At 39.4% G+C, this 21673-nt stretch overlaps 1 protein-coding gene across 1 annotated transcript; it reads right to left on the bottom strand.

The window, feature by feature from the left end:
• Positions 1 to 461: 461 nt before the first annotated feature.
• Positions 462 to 20682, bottom strand: ERP27 (endoplasmic reticulum protein 27). The gene is made up of 7 exons (XM_053556779.1): positions 20589 to 20682; positions 20083 to 20183; positions 17940 to 18077; positions 7225 to 7341; positions 3237 to 3362; positions 1659 to 1856; positions 462 to 598 (listed from the first exon to the last, which is right to left on the bottom strand). Exons 1-7 carry the CDS (start codon positions 20680 to 20682, stop codon positions 551 to 553), a joined length of 822 nt encoding a protein of 273 aa, XP_053412754.1. The 3' UTR covers positions 462 to 550.
• Positions 20683 to 21673: the final 991 nt, after the last annotated feature.

The following is a 21673-nucleotide window of genomic DNA, read 5'->3' as shown; positions in this document are numbered from 1 at the left end:
CAGAGAGTTTTTACATGGTCTGCTTCTGCTGAGTTCAGAGACCTGGACACGTCCTTTAGCTTCTGGCAAAAAAATAATTTCGGAAAGGTCTTTAAAACCATCCTTTTGTTGTTGGCCCAGAGTTGAGAGGGGACATGTGCTGATGAAAGAAGGTAGTTTCACCCCTTAGATAACCCTGAAGGAGCAGAAGCTAAGTTGTGTATAAGTCACATGCAGCGTACACACTGTTAAGTGACAAATAGGGACAATCTCTCTCTACGGATGCTTTCCCTCTCAGAGGTATCACAGTATTTTACTTTGAAGTTTAGTCAGTGCAGTGGTATTAGATAGATGAGCCTACACAGTGTGAATGCCTAATAGGAACTTAGGTGGGTAGTGAGAGGAAATTTAAATGAAAGAAGAGAGTAAAGGAGATTTTTAAGGGACATTGAAGCTGTGTGTGTGTGGCAGACCTGGTGATTCTGTTGTTCAGTGTCTCTGAGGTTTGAATTGTCCCCCTTTTATTGAGAATAAGTAGACACTGGGTTGTATGCAGATGAGTCAGGGGCTATCAGAGTTCCACCTTTGGAGTCTTTTCTTCTGATTCACGAGTTTCTCTCTGAAAAACATCATAACACTATCTTTAGATTTGGAGTTCACGCTTGTCTTCAAGCTCTGAGATCAGGAAACTGAGCTATTTTATTACTCCTGGAAGTCCTAAATCCACCTTCAATTTTTATCTCAACTAACTCTTTTATATGGAATTTAATTTGTTTCCCATAGATACCTGAAGCACAATGGTGAAATTCAAAATTCAGCTTCTTTGAATCTGCAAGACCTTTCCAAAAATGTGTTCCTCATTCTATTCTCATGCCTGTAGTATAAAAAACATCCTTGCTCTGACCACTGTGTCCTCATAATACCTTTACTCTCAATCAAATCTGGTACAGTCCAAGGAATTCTTTTCTTAAATTGAATTTGTTTGCTATTATTATTTTAAACTGACACATAATTGATATATTTATGGGTATAAATGATAGTATCATTTATGAAATGATTACATCATGAAATGATCATATCAGGGTAATTAGAATATGCATCACCTCAAACATTTATCATTTCTTTGTGTTGGGAATGCTCAAAAATCAGGCTCAGAGCCCGTAGCTAAGTGGTTAGGGTGCCAGCCACATACCCTGGTGCTGGAGGGTTCGAACCCAGCCAGGGCCAGCTAAACGACAATGACAATTACAACAAAAAAATAGCTGGGTGTTGTGGTGGGTGACTGTAGTCCCAGACTTGGGAGGCTGAGGCAAGAGAATCACTTGAGCCCAAGAGTTTGGGGTTTCTGTGAGCTGTGACACCAGGGCACTCTACCGAGGGTGACATAGTGAGACTATCTCAAAAAAAAAAAAAAAAAAAAAAAGAAAGAAACCTGCTCTTCTAACTATTTGAAAATGGTTAGAAAATATATAATAAATTGTTATTAGTTATAGTCATCGTAGAACACATTCCTAGAACACTAGAACAAATTCTTCTTACTAGCTATATTTTGCATCTGTTAAGAAACCTTTGGCTGTCCCCATCCCCACCCAGAACCCAAAGAACTCTTATTTAAAAAGAAATAACAGAGACAGTGAGAAAGAAAACTCCACTTGCTTTATCTGTAGTCCCATGCTTACCAACAATTTCCCTTGGAGAAATCCATCACAAAAGTTTTGCACATCCTCTACTGAAACTTCTGCTATGGGCAGGGTATCCCACTTGTCATCCACAGTTCGGTAAATTGCCAAAGCTGGAAGTTGAGACTTCTTTAGTTTGAAAAATGATATTACCTTCCCATTTTCCTTCATACCACTGTCCACTAGGATAAAGAGAATCTGTAGTTGGAAAAGTTTGAAAGAAAGAGATGTAGCTCAGGTCCCAGAGTTGAAGACACACCTTGTAATTGTTACAGTTTCCACCGATAGAATTCCAGGTCTGTGCTACATAATTTAAATCTTAACTGAGTTAAAATGAATTTTCTATTATTTTGTGTCACTTGGTATTTTATCTCTTTGATCATATTTATTTAATTTTTGGAACACAGAATTGGAAGAGTCTTTATGATGACCTAAGGGAGGAGGTATAGCCTGGTGGTTAAAGCTGAGAACAAGTCTTATGTTCTGCCTCGGTACTTTCTGGTTGTGTAACTTTGTGCACATTATGCAGCTTTTCTGAGACTCAATTTTCTTTGGAGAAAATTGGGTCTTTTGTTGGGTGAAATTAAATGAAATGATGCATTTACTATTTTAAGGATAATTTTTGTCATATAGTAAGTGTTTGAAACTATTTGGGACACCTGTAGCTTGGTGGGTAGGGCACTGGCCACGTGTTCCGGGGCCAGTGGGTTGGAACCCGGCCTGGGCCTGCTAAACAAACAAACAAAAAAATGTTGCATGTTGTGGCGGGCGCCTATAGTCCCAGCTACCTGGGAGGCTGAGGCAAGAGAATCGCCTAAGCCCAAGAGCTGGAGGCTGCTGTGAGCTGTGATGCCACGGCACTCTACCAAGGGTGATAGAGTGAGACTTTGTCTCAATTAAAAAAAAAAAAAAGAGTTAACTATTTTATATTATTAAATCAAACTTTTTACCCAAAGTACAAATCTTATTTATAATATATTCTGATCAAAGGCTTGCCTATATTTAGTAACACTGAATACGTCCTGCATTAGGGAAATAACCATCAGAAAAGCAGCTTTTTTATTACCAGATAATTGTCATCATTAGAAAGGTCTCCAGTTCTACATAGTAGACTTGAAGAAGTTGGGTTTTACTATTTCAGTGATATCAAGCAGTACTTCTCAAAGGAGAAAAGAGGAAGAAACGAATATTCATTGGACAGTTGGTAGGCACCAGGTACTTGGGGAAAAAGCCTTGGGATCTAAAACTCTAAGAGATTATAGCAAGGAGTAAACTAATTGTGACTAATGGGTGATTTTATTTTCAGTATCTTTGTGTCTCTATTTTCTCTCTACCAATCAATGCAGGGGAAAAAAAGTCAAGACAATCACTATGGGAAGATATGATGATATAGGCCTTTAGTTTAGAAAATGCAACATTCTTAATTTCAAATAATGCAATTTACTATGTCACAGTTCTTGCTTTGTTATCTTTTATTGATACTTGTTTTCATTATTTGTCTCTACTTCCTGGCCATACTTTCCTTTTCCTAGAGGCCTGATGGTGTGCATTCAAAAGGCATTCCTAATCCCAAGTTACCTTTCCCTGGAAGAGCCGCGCTGCCCTCTTGTATCTGCGCAAACTCTCTCCGTACCCTGGGGAGGCCTTGCTCATCATCAGGAGGAGATGAATCTGAATCTTGCTGTTGAACAGGCCAATCACAGTCTGGCAAATTGAAATGTGTTAGAGTAGTATGGGAGAAAGAAAGAAACACATTGGTAACCACCCAGTGAATAGATAGACCAGATCATAAATGTAAGCTGTCCACCAGTAACACAAATGCAGCTAGCCTCCATGATGGCTCTTGGTAAGTACCACCATCTTATTACCATGCAATGGGGTAGCCCCTTCCTTCAGACACTGAAGAGGGCTGCCCTGAATAATCAAGACAATATTACAGAAATGTTGGAGTGTGACTTCTGAGTTAAGTCAGAAAAGACATGTGGTTTCTGCTTTGCTCTCTCTTATATCCCTCACTCAGGAAATCCAGCCATGTGTGGTGCATCCAAGCAGTCCTATGAAGAGGTTCACTTGGCAAGAAGGTGGGGCTTCCTTCTAATAGCCAGCACTGACTCGTCAGCCGTGTGAGTGAGCCATCTGGGAAATAGATCCCCACCTGAGTCAAGCCTTCTGATCACAGCAGCCCTGCTTGATGACTGCAACCTTATAAGAGATCCCAGGCCAGAAGCACCTAGCTCAGCCACCCCAAGTTGGTTGACCCATAGAAACTGTATGAGATGATCAATGTTCCTTGTTTGAAGATGCTGCCAATTTTTGAAATAATCTGTTGTACAGCAGTAGCCAACTAATATACAATGTAGCATATTCACCACATTTTTTTCATTTTCTACTTCATTTTGTAAGACTAGTCAGAGACACTTAAAATGTGCCCTTTCACTATATGTTAGTATCGAGTGTTTATTATGTGCAAGGCATTGTTTTTAACTCTTAACGTATAATATCTAATTTAATCTTCAAGGTTCTAATTTTTCAAATGAGGAAATTGAGGCATTCTCAACATAACTTTCACAAAGTCACATCAGTGACGGACTGGGGTTCATACCAGGCAGCCTGGCTCCAGGGTGCATGCCCCTGGTCATGAGGGTGAACTGGTCTCATGTACAGTGGATGGCAAAACCCCTGTGAACACGTTCGGCCTTAGGTGTGGTTGAACCAGTCCACCTAAGGTCAGTGAGAAAGTGAGCTCTTTGGGAGACCAGAAGCATTGGTTCCTTTTTGCAGATTATAGATGACTATTCCCCATGGAGCTGCCAGTGACTTAGGTGAACAGGACAGGAGCAGCCAGAAGGAGCAGAGGAAAGAGAGGGTGGAACCGTGGCGCTAGTTCCCTTCATTGCACTGTTCTGAAATGGTGCTGCATGTCTGCTTCAGACAAATCCCATTTCTTTCTACCTCTCCTTCTAAATACAGAAAACATTGCTGTGATACTGATGTGTACATGGGAAGAGCGAATATGGTGGATGAGCAAACCACTGGGAAGAGTCCCAGAGGACAGGAAAGGGGCATCCAGGCGGGATTCTTCCTGGAACTCCAGACTGTTCCACAGCGAGGCTCCAGCTCTCTCAGCTTCAGGGACCCCGGTGTAGTCAAGGAGGACCCAGGGTGCTCCTTCCTGAAGTTTTCTCCCTGGCAGTTTAAAACCAGGTCTTACATTTTACTTTGGGAGATTAGATGACAAGCAGTGTCACTCTCATTTTATTATATTCTGCTACTTAAGTTAAGAGCAGGCATCTACCTTCTTAATGCAGAGATGGGGGTAATTCTTCAGAAGAATTAAGAAGTAAAAGCCAAGGAGTTAAAAGCTACAGTTGTTTTAGCAGAAGGGATCGACTGTGGCAGAAGAGATTAGTTTAACAGAAGCAACCTGATTTTTCACTTTGAAGCCACCTGTTAAGGGTGTGCATAAAAAGTGCTTGGCTGGTCAAATACACACCTGTGATTTTCTGCCCAGTTGTTACTGGTACAAACCTCTGCTTGAGCAGCAGAAAAGAAACAGCTATAGTAGAATGGGCCACTCTCCAAGTGAGAAATAAAATAGTAACAATAAATACTGAACTTGCTGCTGTAAAGAAATTCTTGTCTAATTTCCTCTTGATGTGCTCTGCCTGATAATGTGGAACTTGAAAAAGATACAGCACTGTAAGATGAGAGTTGAATCCGGCATAAGAGCTCAGGAAGGCCAGGCTTTTCACCTGCCTTTGCTAGACTGCAGAATGCTGGGACACCTGATCAGAGCTTGGGGACCATCAGATCATCTTTTCATGTCCCACATGCACTCCTGACAGCTCTATAGATACGATGATCAAGTGACGATGATATAGGAGAATGCCTTCTTGATTATTGCTGCTAATGCCCCACAGGGCTGTGCGTTTGGAATTTTAGCAGACGTCGAATAGAGTCACCAGCTCCACAGAGATAAAGATGTGTGAGAGATGGGCCGGGATTTAGTTCGCAGGAAAAGGGGTGTTTCTGTTGAAGGTGGTGTGGGACAGTAGAGAAACCACAGGACTCAGTCACATAGACCAGTCATGAAAAAGTGGGGGTAAGTGCATAGGTTATCTCTGAAGCTCAAATTACCAGCCATATGGCCTTGAAGAAGTGACTTAACTTTTCTGAACTCCCGTTTCTTCTACTGTAAAATGGAAATAAAAAATAATGAATGAATCATCAGTTACTTTTTTCTGCTTTAAATTATGCCTTTTCTGTCTGTTCACCATGTGATCTTGAATAATGTTACTTGGATCTTGACTGTTCCATTCTATCAAATGGGGATAAAACTTTACTCTCTGCTACCTCAAAAAAAAATTGGTGTCTCACGCCTATAATCCCAACCCTCTGGGAGGCCGAAGCCAGTGGATTGCCTGAGCTCACATGTTGGAGGCCAGCCTGAACCAGAGTGAGACCTTGTCTCTAAAAAATAGCCAGGCGTTGTAGTGGGCGCCTGTCGTCCCAGCTACTTGGGAGGCTGAGGCAAGAGAATCACTTGAGCCCAAGAGTTTGAGGTTGCTGTGAGCTGTGATGCCACAGCACTCTACCAAGGGCAACAAAGTGAGACTCTGTCTCAAAAAAAAAAATCAGTATGAGAATTAAATGGGAACATGAGTGTGAAAAGGCTTTATAAGTTCTAAAAAATCATAACATGCATGTAAAGTGGTGCTATTGGAGAATGCACAGCATTTCTGAGGTAGATGACCAGATATTAATGCTCTATCATTCCAGGGTCTATTTCAGGGAAAATAAAGGACAATACTGTACATAAGATACATAAGATAATTGTATAAACTGTAGAGTATTAGAAGACCAGGAGATGATCAAACTTTATCCCAACTGCATACAGCGTGCAATGCCAGAGGACGGCACGGCCAGGGAGAAAGCTGAGGTGCGATGAGGATGGGGGTAGGATGTGCTAATCTAAGCCTGGTTTCCAGCTGGTGCCAGGCCAGGAGCTGCTTGTTACTACCGGTCCGTTAGGATGTAATACAGAAAATAGAGATATTTGTGTTTTAGAAATTTTACATTGCCATGACATCTAAATATGTGATCTGTGGCCTCCATTTAAAATATTTTTTGTTGTAATTTACAAAAGTATTGATCACTGATGCTTTTGAGAAAAAAAAATGGACCTTCAATATTGAGTGTAATTTAGTTTGAGAAGAATGACCTAGATCGTTGCTTGGGTTGGAGTTACCGTCCCTGAGCACTCTCAGGCAGCAAAAGTGAGAAGTTTTTCAACCCATCACCTTAACTGTGCATTTTGGTTCTCTTTCTTATTAGTAGTATAGTGAGTCACTTAACTTGTCTGACTCTGTTTCTTTGTTTCATAAGGATAAATCCATCCATCTTAAAGGGTTGTATTAAGAATGGTAACATGGGCAACTGACTAGGTGTTCCATTAATGGCACCTACTCAAAGGGTCATAACTCTGGGAGGAAAGAACCTCTGCTAGGAAGACACACACCCTCCCTGACTGAAGGACTTAAGGGTGGAGATAGGGACTATCATTTACCGCAGGGTTGTACTCTGTCACCAAGTAAAGGCTGTTGATCTCGATGAAATGGCTTAATTTGGTGGCATCAATGCTTTCAATGGCTTCATCCTCTAAATTCAATTGTTCATTATCCACCTGGGTAACACAAAAAAGGGTTAAATTGTCACTGTTCTGTCTTTTCTCATTCATGGATAAATGTTTTTAGATTACTGTATGACGAGCACTGAGTAAAAGAAGGAAGTCACAAAGGTAAATAAAAAAAGTTCCCTGCCCTTGAGGCACACACCATCCTGTAAAATACAGAGAAGTGAAGAAAAACGTCCACACACTGTAGCAGGTGTCGTAACAGGGAATCCCAGGCCAACATTTCACCTGAGGAAGAGCAGAATAGCTTCTAAGAAGAGCCTATTCCTGAAGAGTGACCAAGATTTGATGAGATGAATGGGATGAGGAGAGAGCTTTAAAGAGACAACAGCTTTTGCAAAAGGCAAAAGATGTGCGAGATTATATTCTGGAAGCTACAGTTAGTTCACCGTGCCTATAGCAGATGTGATGTGAAGGTGGTGGAGACTCAAGGTTAGAAGGATACACAAGACCAGACTTCTGAAGGACCATGAATTGAAGGCAAGTAGAGGAAATTCTAACCTGGAGGCAAGGTGAGATCGCTGTTTTATTGGTGTGCCCTTTTTAACGTGAAAAAGAATGCATGTAAAGAGAAAAGTATAAAACAGAAAATAAAGCTCAGAATTACCACAGAGCAAACGACTATAGGACTACACCCAGGTAAAGAAATGGAATATTGCTAGAACCTAGAACCCATAAAGCCCCAGAACTCCTTTCTAATCAATAATCTATCCTTTTTCTTTCTTTCTTTTCTTTTTTTTTTTTTTTGCCAAAAGTAATCATTATGCTGACTTTTATGGGGACCATTTTCATCCTTTCCAACTTTACTGCTAAAGATACATCTCCCAATACTATAGTGTAGTCTCATTTTAATCTTTAATTATATAAATGTGAACAAACAATATTTTTTGTCTGTACATTTATTTGGCTTTGCATTGTGTTTATGAGTTATATTGCATGCAGCTGTAATTATGTTCATTTTCCTTGTTGCATAGTATTCCATTGTCTGAATAAACACAATCTATTCATTTTACTATTGATGGACATGTAAGCCATTTTCAGTTCCTAGTTATTAAAACAATGCTGCGGTGAACATTCTTGTTCATGTCTCTTGGTACACGTCTACCTTTCTATCTTTGAGTATATACTGCAGATTGGGCTTTCTGATGATTAAAATATGCACATATTAAAATATCGAGCTGTGTGTCAAAGTGGATAATAATTTAAACTTGTACCACTACTGTTTGCAATGTCTCATTGCTTCACATCATTGCCAACACTTGCTATTGTTAGTTTTTCTAATTTTATTAATTTTGGTGGCTATGTAGTAGTATCTCACTGTACTTTTAACTTTATTTCCTTTATTACCTACTGATATATCTTCTTTATGAAGTGTGCATTCAAGTCACTAGCCTGTTTTTCTGTTGAGTTGTTTATCTCTTTCTTCCTAATTTGAAGGTGTTTTTATATACAGGGCGTCCATAAAGTTTGTGTGCACTTTTAAAAATAGTTTAACATAGTAAATTACACACAAACTTTATCAACACCCTGTATTTTGGATACGAGCCTTCTATTGATTCTTCTATTGATTCTACACTGCATTTCTTTTCCAACCAGGGGCTTTCCTTTTAATGGTGATTGCTCATGAACAGAAGGTAATTTCAATGTAGTCAAGGTCATCATCTTTTCCTTTATGGCTGATGTGCGCTTTTTAAATTTCGTTTAAAAAACCTATGCCATTATTTTTACTACTATTATTGTTATGGACAAATTGAGTGAAAACTCTTCTTAATGTTTGGGTTTTCCATATTTATTTTACTTTATAAATATTGTTCAAGTTTATTGAATTCTAACATTATACCTTGTATATATTTTTTTAGTTTTATTTTTAATTTTATCAATTTTTAATTGTGCTAATTGTACAAGTTTATGGGGTATAGCGTGTTATATCCTATTTACCTGCTGACCAGCCTGTCCTCTCTCCTCTTCCCTCTCCCCTCCCCAGCCCCTGTTAACCACTAGTCTACTCTCTACTTCTACGAAATGAACTTTTTTAGATTCCAGATATAAGTGAGATCATGTAGTATTTGTCTTGATGTGCCTGGCTTAGTCACGTAATGCAATGTCCACCAGGTCCAATCATGTTGACACAAATAACAGAATTTCATTATTCTTTATGGCTAAATAGTATTCCATTCTGTAGATACATCCCATCTTCTTTTTCCACTCATTCCCTGGTAAGCACTTAGGTTGATTCCATATCTTGACTATTGTGAACACGGGAGTTCAGCCCCCTCTTCCACATGCTACTGATTTCATTTCATTTGAATGTATTTTATAATATGATTGGCAAATCATTTGGTATTAATAGCTCTATTTTCAATTATTTTAAGAACCTCCATACTGTTTTCCCTAACAGGTGTGCGAATTTACATTCCCACCAACAGTATCTGAGCATTCTCCTTTCCCTACCTCCATACCAGTATTTACTTTTTCTCTTTTTGATATTAACCCTTCTTATTGGGGTGAGGTCACACCTTCGTGTGGTTTTCCACTAGTTTTCTATTGAAAAGTAGAAATATAAAAAATTTTAATAGAAAACTAATGGAGTTAGCACTCTCTGATTCTATTTCTCATCTCTCTAGAGGTAGTCCCTGTCGTGAATTAAGGGCTGTTCCATGTTGTTATGTTTCCAGAATACTGTTTCCTATTATTTGACCAGTTCTAAATTTTGATGTAGGTGGCCAAAAATACATTAAAATATATGAATATCTTCTGTAAAAGGCTGTAAATGCATCCCTAAATTTAATACACAGTATTTTTACTATCATTCAGTTGAAAATGTTTTCTAACTTCCGTTCTTATTTATTCTCTAACCTATTGGTTATTTAGAAGCATAGTTCTTAATTTTAAAATGCAACATTTTTTCTAGTTATATTCTTATTAATTTATATCATTTGTGTCCATAAAATTCTACATGTTCTACAATTTTTGAATACAGTATTCTGTACATGTCCATCAGGTAGGTCACTTGGTTAATCTTATAGTTCACATTATTTCATAATGATGAAAGTTCCAATTTGCCATGGAGATTGAACAATTTTAAATTTGCATTTATCTATTACATGTCCTGAGACTATGTAAGCAAAACCTGACAGAATTGCAAGAAAAAAATTGGTTAAAACCACATCAGTCCTTCCTTCCTTCCTTCCTTCCTTTCTTCCCTTCTTTCTTTCTTCATTTAGAGATGGGGTCTTGATATGCTGCCCACACTGGTCTCAAATGCCTCATCTAAAGCAATCCTGTCCCCTCAGTCTCCAAAGAACTGTTGATACTTCTTTTTACTAAAATGAACTGTTTTAAAACAAGTTCCCAATGAGAAGTTTATTTTTTAAAGTTTTAAAAAATAATACCTAGATCTTGGTCTAGATATTTCTTTTTCCTGTCTTACCAGCTCTCTGGTGCCGTCAAGCACATACATTTCACTAAAAAAAATATAGTCTTTGGTAGAAGGGATTGTCTAGCTACCCGATCCATATTTCAGGTTTGTATTTTAGAACAACCTTTCCACCACACTCAGATATATGAAAAGGTAGGACTTTATTCTTCTAGTCGTTGTTCTCAGAGTTTGCCAGTCCCATTGCCCCAACCTACTCATGACGATAAAGACACAGGATAATGCTTCCATCATCCATAGTAATTATGCTATGGATAAAATGATCAGTGCTAGCTCCTGAACAATTTCGTCCATTTCCTAAAATAGTTTGGGTCATTTTTGAGGACCTTGGGCCACTAACCCTTGGATATCTCCTTAATCCCCTTCCCTTGCATGTGCTAATATAGGTCCTAGCTAATCAGATCTTGGCTTATATTAGAACCTTATAAGATAGAAACATATTATATCTCCAAGATGCTTCCTTTCAGGCTACCCTGTAAAATCAGACATAAGTCTCATTTTAATGTATGTAGGAGGGAATTCAGGCAAAGAAAAATTAAAATCACTATACAGTAAGAATCCAAGAAGGCTCATTATTGTCATCCCCACAGTAATTCCCATTACCTAGTTTTCACTTCTTTTATTCAAGAGGGCCTCCCACTGGGTTAATTAGAAGCAATGTGAACCTCTGAGATGTTCAGTGCTCCCCCTTCTGGTTAAGTTTAATAATTCTGAATAGAATTAGTCATTCTCTTACAACCTATTTGTTTAATAATTATTTGTCGAGTACCTATACTATATGCATGGAGGGGCAGAAGTGCTGCTCTTCCCCCAGAAGGCAATTGAAGCACTCTTTATTTTAGGACTGCCTTACCCAATTTAAATTTATGAAATAAATAAATGCTGAGATACAGAAAATGTTTGTATTTCTTTTCTTTTTTTTTTTAAATTTAATGTATTTATTATGTACAGCATGATGTTGTTTTTTTTTTTAATATATCTTTTTTTTATTGTTGGGGATTCATTGAGGGTAAAATGTTTGTATTTCTAAAAAAGAATTTTGAAAAAAAAAATCATCAAAATTGTAGGCTAGAAAATGTGAACTCCCTTTGTATATTGCTTTAAAATTGTAATTGTTTTAAAATTCACAAAGATTTGAGCAGAAAGCTTGGGAAAGAGTATAAAAGCATGAGAAGACGTCTTGTCGCTGCCCACCCTCCTGTCTCTCCTTGTGCAAATTGCTAAGAGTGAAAAGAAAAATGAAATGAACACACAGCAGTTGATGTTTGCTGCCCTTCTGATTCCTTACTGCTGCCAAAGGCCTGGATTGCCAGTTGGCATGTCTCTGTCATACTTAAGGCTTTGCTGTTGCAACCACCAAAATCATTCTTATTATAATCCCAGTCGGGGCCCTTTCAATACTTGATATGTCTAAATGCTTTCTGATTATTTTTCTAGGAACTGGTAGGCCTGATAACTATGCCTCAGCTGTGCTGAGAGCCAGGACTCCCCTCCCTCCCTGCATTCTTTTCCAGTCAGCCCCTCACATTTCCCAGAACAGGGAGAGCAGGAAGCGCCAGCTACTCCAGGTACTTCTGGATGTAAATAACCCAGTATATGGAGGCAGAAGATGTGAAGTGGTGATAACATTCTCTAAGACGCAAAGAAGCTTGAGGGAAAACCATGCTTCTGCAGGCTCCGCAGTTTTTTCTTCTTTTAACAAAAACATGCCCAATTATTTCACTATTTCTTAAACTAATAAGATCTGGAACGTTCATATGTAGGGTTCCTGGAAGCAATGTTTGAACAGAAAATCTCCCTTCTGTAAAGAGAATTATTTGCGTAATGCACTGGGAAGAAAATCTGACCTCGGAATCAAGAGTTGGGAGGACTTCATAAAATCTTTTTTCAGTTTCTGGAAAGAATTTTACTTAAGATATATTATTTTTCTTCCTGAGAAAAAAGGTACCAGAAGAAAACCAGTAATCTAGGAGGGCTGCCACCGGAAACACAATTTTGAGGTTCTCCAAGAGTATCTGAAGTGGATTATTTTGTTTTAGGAACTATATCATACCAAGAAATTTAATTACTGCTTTTCTCTTTATTGCTATTTCAGCAATATTCTTTTGAATTCCTATGGATTTCTCTAACAACCCAGCTTTTCATAAAATGTATCAAAAGTCATCTTAGTTTACACCACAGTTGTAGTGTTAAATGTCTTGGGTGGCAATGAAAAATAATATGTTAAGAGGGGGGATATGGGAGGAGGGAAGGTATTTGGGGGAACCTCACCTAATGTGCATGATGCAATGGCATATTTCAAAACTATTGAGAAACGAGTATTAAAAAAAAAGAAAGAAAAGAAAAGAAAAATGTTAGACAAAAGCCTTTGTGTCCCTGGCTTTGTTTTTGCAAGATGCTTAGCTTATCACGTATTTGGTAAATATATACTTCAAAAATGTTTAACAAGTCAGGCAGCAGTTCCTCTTAAGACACCAAATCTGCTAGTGCAAATCTTGGTTTTTCCAGTTTCCAGAAGTGCAAGAAATAAATTCCTGTTGTATATAAGCTAAAAAAAAAAAAAGTTTAATAATTTGACATATCTTCTTTCTTGCATTTTTTATCAGTTTATCCTTATGTACTAATTCTTTTTTATTCTTTTTGTCTGGCCAGAGTATATTTCTTATAATAGGTCCCCAATAAATAACTGTACAGGAATAAAGAATAATTCCACTGTGTTTCCATTGGTATCCTTTTGGGTCAAAGTTAGGTTCATTATATTTCTTAAAACAGAAGTGACTGAGAAAATCCTTAGTAAACATTCAAATAATATATCAAATTCCATTTTAGGACAGGTTCATGATTTATTGAACCTGGGAATTACATCTATGTTGGGGCAACAAAAAGAGTCCTGTTGGAGAATATGGATGGTCTTTCTGCTTTCACAATCACAAGAGATAGGTTGTGTCATCAAAGAGCCAGCTTGTCATATGCAACTTATTACTGTTCCATGGGTTATACCTCAATTCTTCCTGATCACATGTATATAGTCAGCCCACGCTATTTTTGGAGAATGATGTGTTGCATAAATACAGCGTCTGTCCACTTTCGATTGCTCCAACATTTCAAGCATCCACTAACGTCAACTCATTATTTTTTCACTTAATCATATTTCAGCCTGTCTCTAAATATGTTCTTAACACTGAAAATTCTATGAGTTTAAATTCTGAAATTTCTTTAACAAAATATATAATGCCTAGATTAAATTTTGAGAAATAATCCTAGGGTTTCATTAAGTGTTGCCAAGGGAGAAAGTGGTTAAAAAGGAAAAAAGTAGGTTTTGGATGAGAGATATTGGAATAGACAGAATCTAGTGTAAAAATAGAGGTTTCATTTAGGGTCAAGTGTTTTAGGGAGCCACTACACTGTTGTAGAAAGGGTATGACTAAAGTTCAGAAATACTAAGTAGAAATCAGACATCTGTTATTTCATGGTTGTAAGACTTTGGACATCTGAATTGGTCTTCATATAACTTTAATCTCCTTATTGAAAATGCAGGGATAATAATAATTATTTAATCAGATTCTTGCCAGAATTCAATGCTAGAACATTGTAAAAGTGCCTAAATTAAATTGGGCACTACAGGCAAACAAGTCAACAAACAACCAGAACAAATTATAAATCTAAGAAAGAAGGTAGAAGAAAATTTGCAATAGGTTTATGTTTCCTAATGTAAAATAAGTCTTGGTTGATGTTTCCTTTTCCAAAAAAAAAAAAAAAAAAAGAAGTAATCTCAAACTCCTGAATAATAATCCTGTTAAAATATGTACTAAACTTTTGCAAGTGTAAACTGAGAAAAAAATGTTTATCTGAAAGTTGGCCTGACATAACTTGTGTCTCTTCCAGACTTGCCAGTGAAGTAGGGCAGAAACCAATTGTTTGTTTTTTGGTATGGTACATAAATAATCTCATCCACAGAGGTCCCAAGAGTTCCCTCAGAGTAAGTCTGTTTCTAATGCCGAACAAAAAACAAATGCTGAAGGAAAGTGTAAACTTCTGAGAAGTCATGAACAAGGCGTTTATAAAGAACAAATTGTATATAAAGCTAATGTTCCCATTAGAGGGTGTTAACGCCTGTAGAGATGTTGGAAGTAACAGCACTTATGTTTTCCCCCCAGGTGTATATCTTTGTAGTACTAAGACTTATTTTTAAATCAGGCCTTTATAAGATCTATAAACACAACACTGGGTAAGAAGTACTTGTGGAGCTATAGCTGATCAGAATTTTTGTATTGAAGGGTTTCTACCAGTGGGTAAACTGCAATACAGAAGGCATTTGCCTAACCTTCCACATCTTTTTTGCCAAAGATTTTCACAGAAGAGCTTGATTTAACCCTATTTCACAATGGGGAAACTGCAAACCAGCAGCTATAGTGCAGGTGGGGAAGGAATTGCTGAAGGATGCTCATGCATCCCCAGACACACTTTTGAAAGTGAGTTCAGTGTTCAGTTTCCCCAAATACTTTCTGCCGAGATGTATTATAAACTTTTAGAATACAAAGTTGAGTATGTCATGGTTCCTAACCTTGAAAAGCTCGTGTTCTAAGAGGGTTGTGACACAGGTACATAAATATTTGATATAAACTATAAAGTTGTAAATGAAAATGGAGATATAAAAGTACAGATAGAGAAATACTCAGGCCAATTTGGGGATTCCAGGGAGACGTTTTGAATATGAAATCTCTGAACCGATTCTCAGAGGCAGAGTTAGCTGCATGAGGCTAGGTGGAAGGGAAGCCTCAGTGGGAGTGACATCCTCGGCAGAGGGAATAGCCTGAGTGAAATCGTGGAACTAGGTGACCATAATGTGTATAGTTTGCTAATGAGAAAGTAAAGGGTAGGGTGGAAACCTGCTGAAAAAAGGACTAGAGAAACCAGTAGTGGCCAGGTCAGAAAAGCCTGTTTATAACTTTAAATATCTTCTTTTTGATTATAAGAAATGGGAAATATTGTTACCAGCCTAGAGACTGAATATGAAGTAGTAAGCTACTGAAATTGCTTATGCCAATGATGCTAAGAGTCAAAATGAGGAATGAAGTAGAAAGAGCGGAAGGAAATACAGATTCAAGATAGGAGGTACTGGCAAAAGTTAAACACTGAGCAAACAGAGTCATTTAATAAAATAGTGTTTTAGATGAAAGAAAATGATTTAGCAGGCACAGACAGACAATAAAGTCAGTTTTGAACCCGTTAAAAGTATAATGCTTGTGAGGGTGTAAGAACAGTTATATCCAGCAAGTCTGTCAAGAGAAGTCCCGGCTAGAGATGAAGTATTGCAAGTGCTCAGTAAATACATAATAGTCAAATATGGAAAGAATTATATTGCTTAAGGAGAAAATATGCATTCATTCATTGATTCATTCATATACTACGCATTCATTCTCAGCAAATACTTAATGAGCACCTGCTATGTGGCAGGTACTGTTCTGGGCTCTGTGAATGTGGTAGTGAACAGATAGTCTCTGCCTCCACAGAGCGTGGATTCTGTAACCGAGAACAGAAGTGTCTCCTCCGGTGGATACAGAAAGAGATCTCCAGGAGACTAAGAGAGCAAGAGAAAGATCAGGAAAAGTCGGCTCCTAGAAGTCAAGGAAAGAGAGAATACTAAAGAGAAAGGGGCGATAATGTCAAATGTGGCAGAAATGTTGAGTGAAATAAGATCTAAGAAGTGTTCATTGGGTGTGACAATGTAGGAGCCATGCTGACCTGGATGGACATAGATTTAATGGAATGACAGGGCATAAACTAGATAACAGCGTCTGGCCTGATAAAAGCTGGAAACACAGTACAAAATACACTTGAGAGAAGATTTGAATGATAAGTGAAAGAGAAAGAAAGCGTGGAAATGGAGCAGGACATTCAGTCCAGGAATGGTGAAAATTTAATCTCTTGCCCCAGTGCCTCATTTCCCATGGACTCTTGACATCTTTACCTTGATATTCCGTGGAGTAAAACTCAACCACCACAAAAGCATCAGAAGTTCCTACTTTCTGCTCATGCACTGTTTCTAAATAGTGTAGCTTTAACCTGGCCTCCTTTCCATAATTCTCTCATCTAACCATTGCAGGATCTGCCTCTTCTTTAATTTCTATTGCTACCTTCCTACCACAGACTCTTAATGCATCTCATATAGGCTATTGTGTCAGCCCAACGAGAGTTCTCTCTTCTCTTGTCTTTTAACCTAATATTCCATCACACCCACTGTTGCCAAAACAATCTTTCTAAGACACATTCCTGTTCACATAATTCCTCTGATTTAAAGGCGTTAGTGGCTTTCCAATGACAACCCCAAATTAAGTGCAAGCCTGTTAAGCTGGTATTCTGATTTCTCCGCAATATGGTTTCAGTCAAGATTTCTTGTCTTATATTTATTTTCCCTCAACATGTACTCTGGGATGCAGTCATACTGGCCTGTTCATCTTTCTCAAGTTCCATTTCCCCTCCCTTGGCCATGAATTCTCCCTTATATTGTCCAAATTTTATCTATCCTTTAAATCCCAGTTCTGTTGTCTTCTTCATGTTTTTTTTTCAGAATTCTTACACTGCTTTTATCATTTGAACTCTTACAACACTCACCCATAGCAATGCTTTTTGTGTTATAGATACTTGTATGTTTCTAATCTCCACTGTAGTTTAAGATCTATGAGAATGGGGAATATAGTATTTAACATATTGTTTTTATTATCAGTGCCTTGGGCACAAGGAGGTGGTTAAACAAGTGTTTGGTAAACATAAGTGAATTCCCAAAGATATAAAAGTATGGAAGTTTTAAGCTCTAAGTCATCTCAAAGATGATGCAGTTTTTCCCTCTTTTTTTAAATGGATAATTGAAGCTAAGACATGTTAAGTGACTTGCCCAAAGTCACGTGCCTGGTGAGGGACAAAACACCACCACAAATTTCCTTTCCTGGCACTCAGTCCAGTCCTCTTTCTGCTCATTACAGCACCTGTTTGGGAAGCGTGAGTTGAGTCATCATCCTTGTCAACAATGTCCCTGAGTTTGGCACCACCATAAGTGTCAAAGACACAGAGTCCTTTCCAGTCCCACAAGTTTATGAGTCCACAACTTAAGGGAAATCTGGGAGGAGGTTGAGTGGCTGCCTGTCCAGCTTACCAGACGGAAGAGGGAGATGCTGTTCCCAGAGATGCCGTAGTGGCTCAGAACCTCAGAATTATTGCTGATTCCAAAGGACACGTCTTGATGTTCCTGCACCATGCCACAGAGTATGGGTACTGCTGGTATTTCTAAATCCTAAAAACAAGAGAAATAAAACTCCATGGAGGTTATTTTGGAGGAGAATATGAAAGGAAATTATGCTTATTCATATCAGAAATTATAGACTTGATTTAGTGCCCTATGAAACATCATTGGCCTATAAGGCGGCACCTGTGGCTCAGTGAGTAGGGCGCCGGCCCCATATGCCGAGGGTAGTGGGTTGGGACCCAGCCCCGGCCAAACTGCAACAAAAAAAATAGCCGGGCGTTGTGGCGGGCGCCTGTAGTCCCAGCTACTCGGGAGGCTGAGGCAGGAGAATCGTGTAAGCCCAAGAGTTAGAGGTTGCTGTGAGCCGTGCGACGCCACGGCGCTCTACCGAGGGCGGTACAGTGAGACTCTGTCTCTACAAACAAACAAACAAAAAAAAGAATGCCGGCTAGATTTGCAGTGGCATTCTTGAATTTTCCAGGGTATGTGAGTTAATAGGCAATTATCAACATTGTGGCTAAGCCTGGGATTAGCATCTGGGCTTATGATAGAATTTGAAGTTTCCTCATAGCTGAGAGAAGCCTCAAAATCATAGAGGCCTGCAGAGTTGGGCTGCACTGTTGTTGATATACCTGAAGAGGCAATTCTTTGGGGGGACAATTTGTGAAGGACAAGGAAAAAAATGAAAAAAATTAAGAAATAGGTGCTGCAAAAAGAGTCCAAAAAAGGGGGTGGGGGGAAGAATAAAACCTTTGTTATATTAACAGAAGTTTGTGCAGGATGTGGAAGGACAGTCCATCTCCTGTCTCTGGACTGTGCTGTCACCCCCAGGCCTGCAGGAGGGAGCGGGGGAGGCCACTTCCCAGCAATGACTCCAATCCTCCCATAGAGACTGGCAGGCAGCTTTTTCCCCGCCGCTGCAGGACCTACCCATACTGCAGCTGCAGTCAGCGAACAGGAACAAACACATCCTCCCTGCATCACCCTGGGCTGACGGAGGAGCGGATAAAATGGGGAGAAGAAAAGATGGCCCGCCTTGCGTCTGGGGTCAGGTGGGGGATGGTAGCTTGCTCTTTTGAAAGGGTGTGTGTTCATTAGAGTGAACAATTATGCACTGTGGGTTCCTGTCTTATTCTGTTCCTTCAAATAGAATTGCTGAGGGATGGAACAACGGCCTCTGGTGGCTGTTTCAGGTATTTCACTGTCCTCCAGTTCCAGTCTCTTGCCCTTAGTCTTTCTAAGGAGGACTGTTTCTGTCTACAGCTCAGATTGCTCACCACTGAAAATGTACTCCCTGTCTTGTCTCCCCACTTGCATCTCACTGGAGCTATTTCCAGCTGTGTACACAGCATCGACTGGGCGACCCTAAATTGGAATTGATGAATGCAAATCAACAAGAAGACTGCCATGAGAAAGCAGGGGCTTGACCAGCTGTGGGAAGTATCAGATGCTGCCCAGCAGAGAAAGCTGAAAATGCTGGGATGTTGCCCTCCCATTTACGAGAGCCTGTGTTAGACAGGTGGCAATTTGAAAGATGGAGGTTAATACCATGGATATACAAAATGTCATTCGTTTCCAACATTTTAGAGGAGGTGAAGAGAAAGAAGATGAGTCTACGAATTTGAAGAAAGGGTTTAGACAGAGCTAACTATTAAGTGAAAGTGTTGCTGGCTGATGAAAGTTGAGGTTCCTTTGGCCCCTGCCTATTCTTATTGTGCTATGAGAATATGGACTAAGGGCAGTTAGGACGATGGTAGGGTTTGAAGAAGATATTCTTCCTGCAGACTTAAGCTTAAAAGCATCCACAGATGAGTTGATCCAGCCTGCAGACTCAGAACTCTTGAAGCAAATCTGAGAAAGGCATAGAGACTGGTGCAAATGCCTAGAAATTAAGAGGACTCAACTGACGAGCTGAAAGCAGACTGTGTGCTCACCATCCCTTACTTCTAACGCAGGGTCATTTGGTCCAGCAGTAACTGTCATGGCTCCCTTGAGGTAGAATGTTTCTGGCTCTTGGGGAGATGTTAATAGCAAGTGGAACATCTGGACTAACCTGGAAGAAACCTATGACAGCCACTTCAGCAGCAGTGATGTATTCCATGGCAGCTGGGACATCTGGGAGCCACATAGGTTCCTGGGCAGCACCAGGACCATCTAGAGAGAGACAGAGAGAGAAAGGATGACAAGGAGAGAGAGAGAGAGAGACAGAGAGAGAGATAGATAATCAGGGTACCGAGAGGAGAAGCAGCAGTTCTAAAAAATGAAGGCGACTTTACCTTTTCTCACTAAAGTCAAGGAGATCACAATTTCTAAGAGTGCTGTAGTCATTCCAAGGCATTATTTTTCTGCTGGCACATGAAGGCTGACCCTCCTATGGTTTCTTTCCGCAGCATACTTCCAGACTTCCCACCTTTCACTAGACAGTGCATACCTTATCCAGCATTTCCTGGCATGTTGTCTAGGTTTGGAGGATAAGTACCCAGAGCTGCTATTGTGCTCCCTTCCCTTCTTCTGACAACACACTCACCCTATGATTACCCAAGTGTGTTTTTCTTTTACCTGAGGATTTCTCAACTTCTTCAGCAACTTCTTGGGCCAGATTACATGTGAGGAGAAATAGGAGAAACAGGCAGGTAAACTGGGCAGCTTCCATTGCTCCTCTCCTATCCTGCGCCAACCCTGGACTTGGTGTTTTGGGTGCCAATTAAAGGCGACCCACTCTGTAACTAATTGGCTGTGGGCTTATTGGTGCTCTGGGAACTTTGCAGCTGGCTCAAGGGGAACCTTCAACTTCTGAGATAAAAGAGCGAGTTCAGTGACAGGGCCTCAGAACATAGCCAACCAGAAGAAAGTCAGATCAGTTTATTTAAATAAAAAAAAAAAGTAAATATTCTGTGCCCGGTATTGACCTAAGTACTAGGGATACAAAGGTAATTGTGATCTGATCTGGCATCTGCCAGCTTAGATTGTTAATAGGAGAGACAAAGAGATCATTTAAATGTAAGATGGAAATTGGTAACAGGTAGAAAAATTCATAGGGCCTACAAGAGTACAGACTAAGGGTATTTAGGGCAATGATAGGGCTCCATGAAGGAGCTTCTCCTTTGGAAGATGTTGAAGCTGAGTGCTGGGTGAATAAGATTTTCATCAAGCAACAAAAAGTATAAAGGGAGTTTCATGTAAGAGCCAAAGCAGAGAGATGCAAATATAAGGTATGAAAGAATTATTCCTAATTGAGAAGTTCAAAAAGGAAGGGAATGATAAACATGGGCCGACAGGTATGCTGGGGCCAGCTCACAGAAGGCCTTACATGATAAATTAAGCATAAGGACTTCACCTTTATTCTGTAGGTGGTAGGAACCCCCTGAATGGTCTTACAGAGGAGAAAGAGACACTATTTGATCTGGTCCAAAAGATTCTATGGGAAACCCAAGATGAGATTTCCATGGCTTTGGGACATAGAGGTTTCAAGCTTAGGAGAAGCTACCATGTGAGAATATTTTAAGAGATTAAATTTAGATTTTCCATTGTCTGTATTCTGAATGCTCTCATTGACTATTGTGTTCCTAATAACATAAATATCCTGCCTCGTGTGTTCCCTTCCACGTCCCTCAGAGGGAACTCACAAATGTGAACCTTTAGTT

The sequence above is a fragment of the Nycticebus coucang genome, chromosome 12 (genome assembly GCF_027406575.1).
Source record: "Nycticebus coucang isolate mNycCou1 chromosome 12, mNycCou1.pri, whole genome shotgun sequence".
Classification (NCBI taxonomy): domain Eukaryota; kingdom Metazoa; phylum Chordata; class Mammalia; order Primates; family Lorisidae; genus Nycticebus; species Nycticebus coucang.
This window is presented reverse-complemented; position numbering and strand designations above follow the sequence as displayed.

Bases quoted from the DNA above. Each gene is read 5' to 3' on its own strand.
- ERP27 (XM_053556779.1), bottom strand. From the start codon at position 20,682: ATGGAAGCTGCCCAGTTTACCTGCCTGTTTCTCCTATTTCTCCTCACA. The intron at 18,078-20,082 runs GTTAGTCCAGAT...TCTTGTTTTTAG, and splicing joins CTGTCATAGGTTTCTTCCAG to GATTTAGAAATACCAGCAGT. The intron at 599-1,658 runs GTAAGCATGGGA...GATGTTTTTCAG, and splicing joins TTCTCCAAGGGAAATTGTTG to AGAGAAACTCGTGAATCAGA.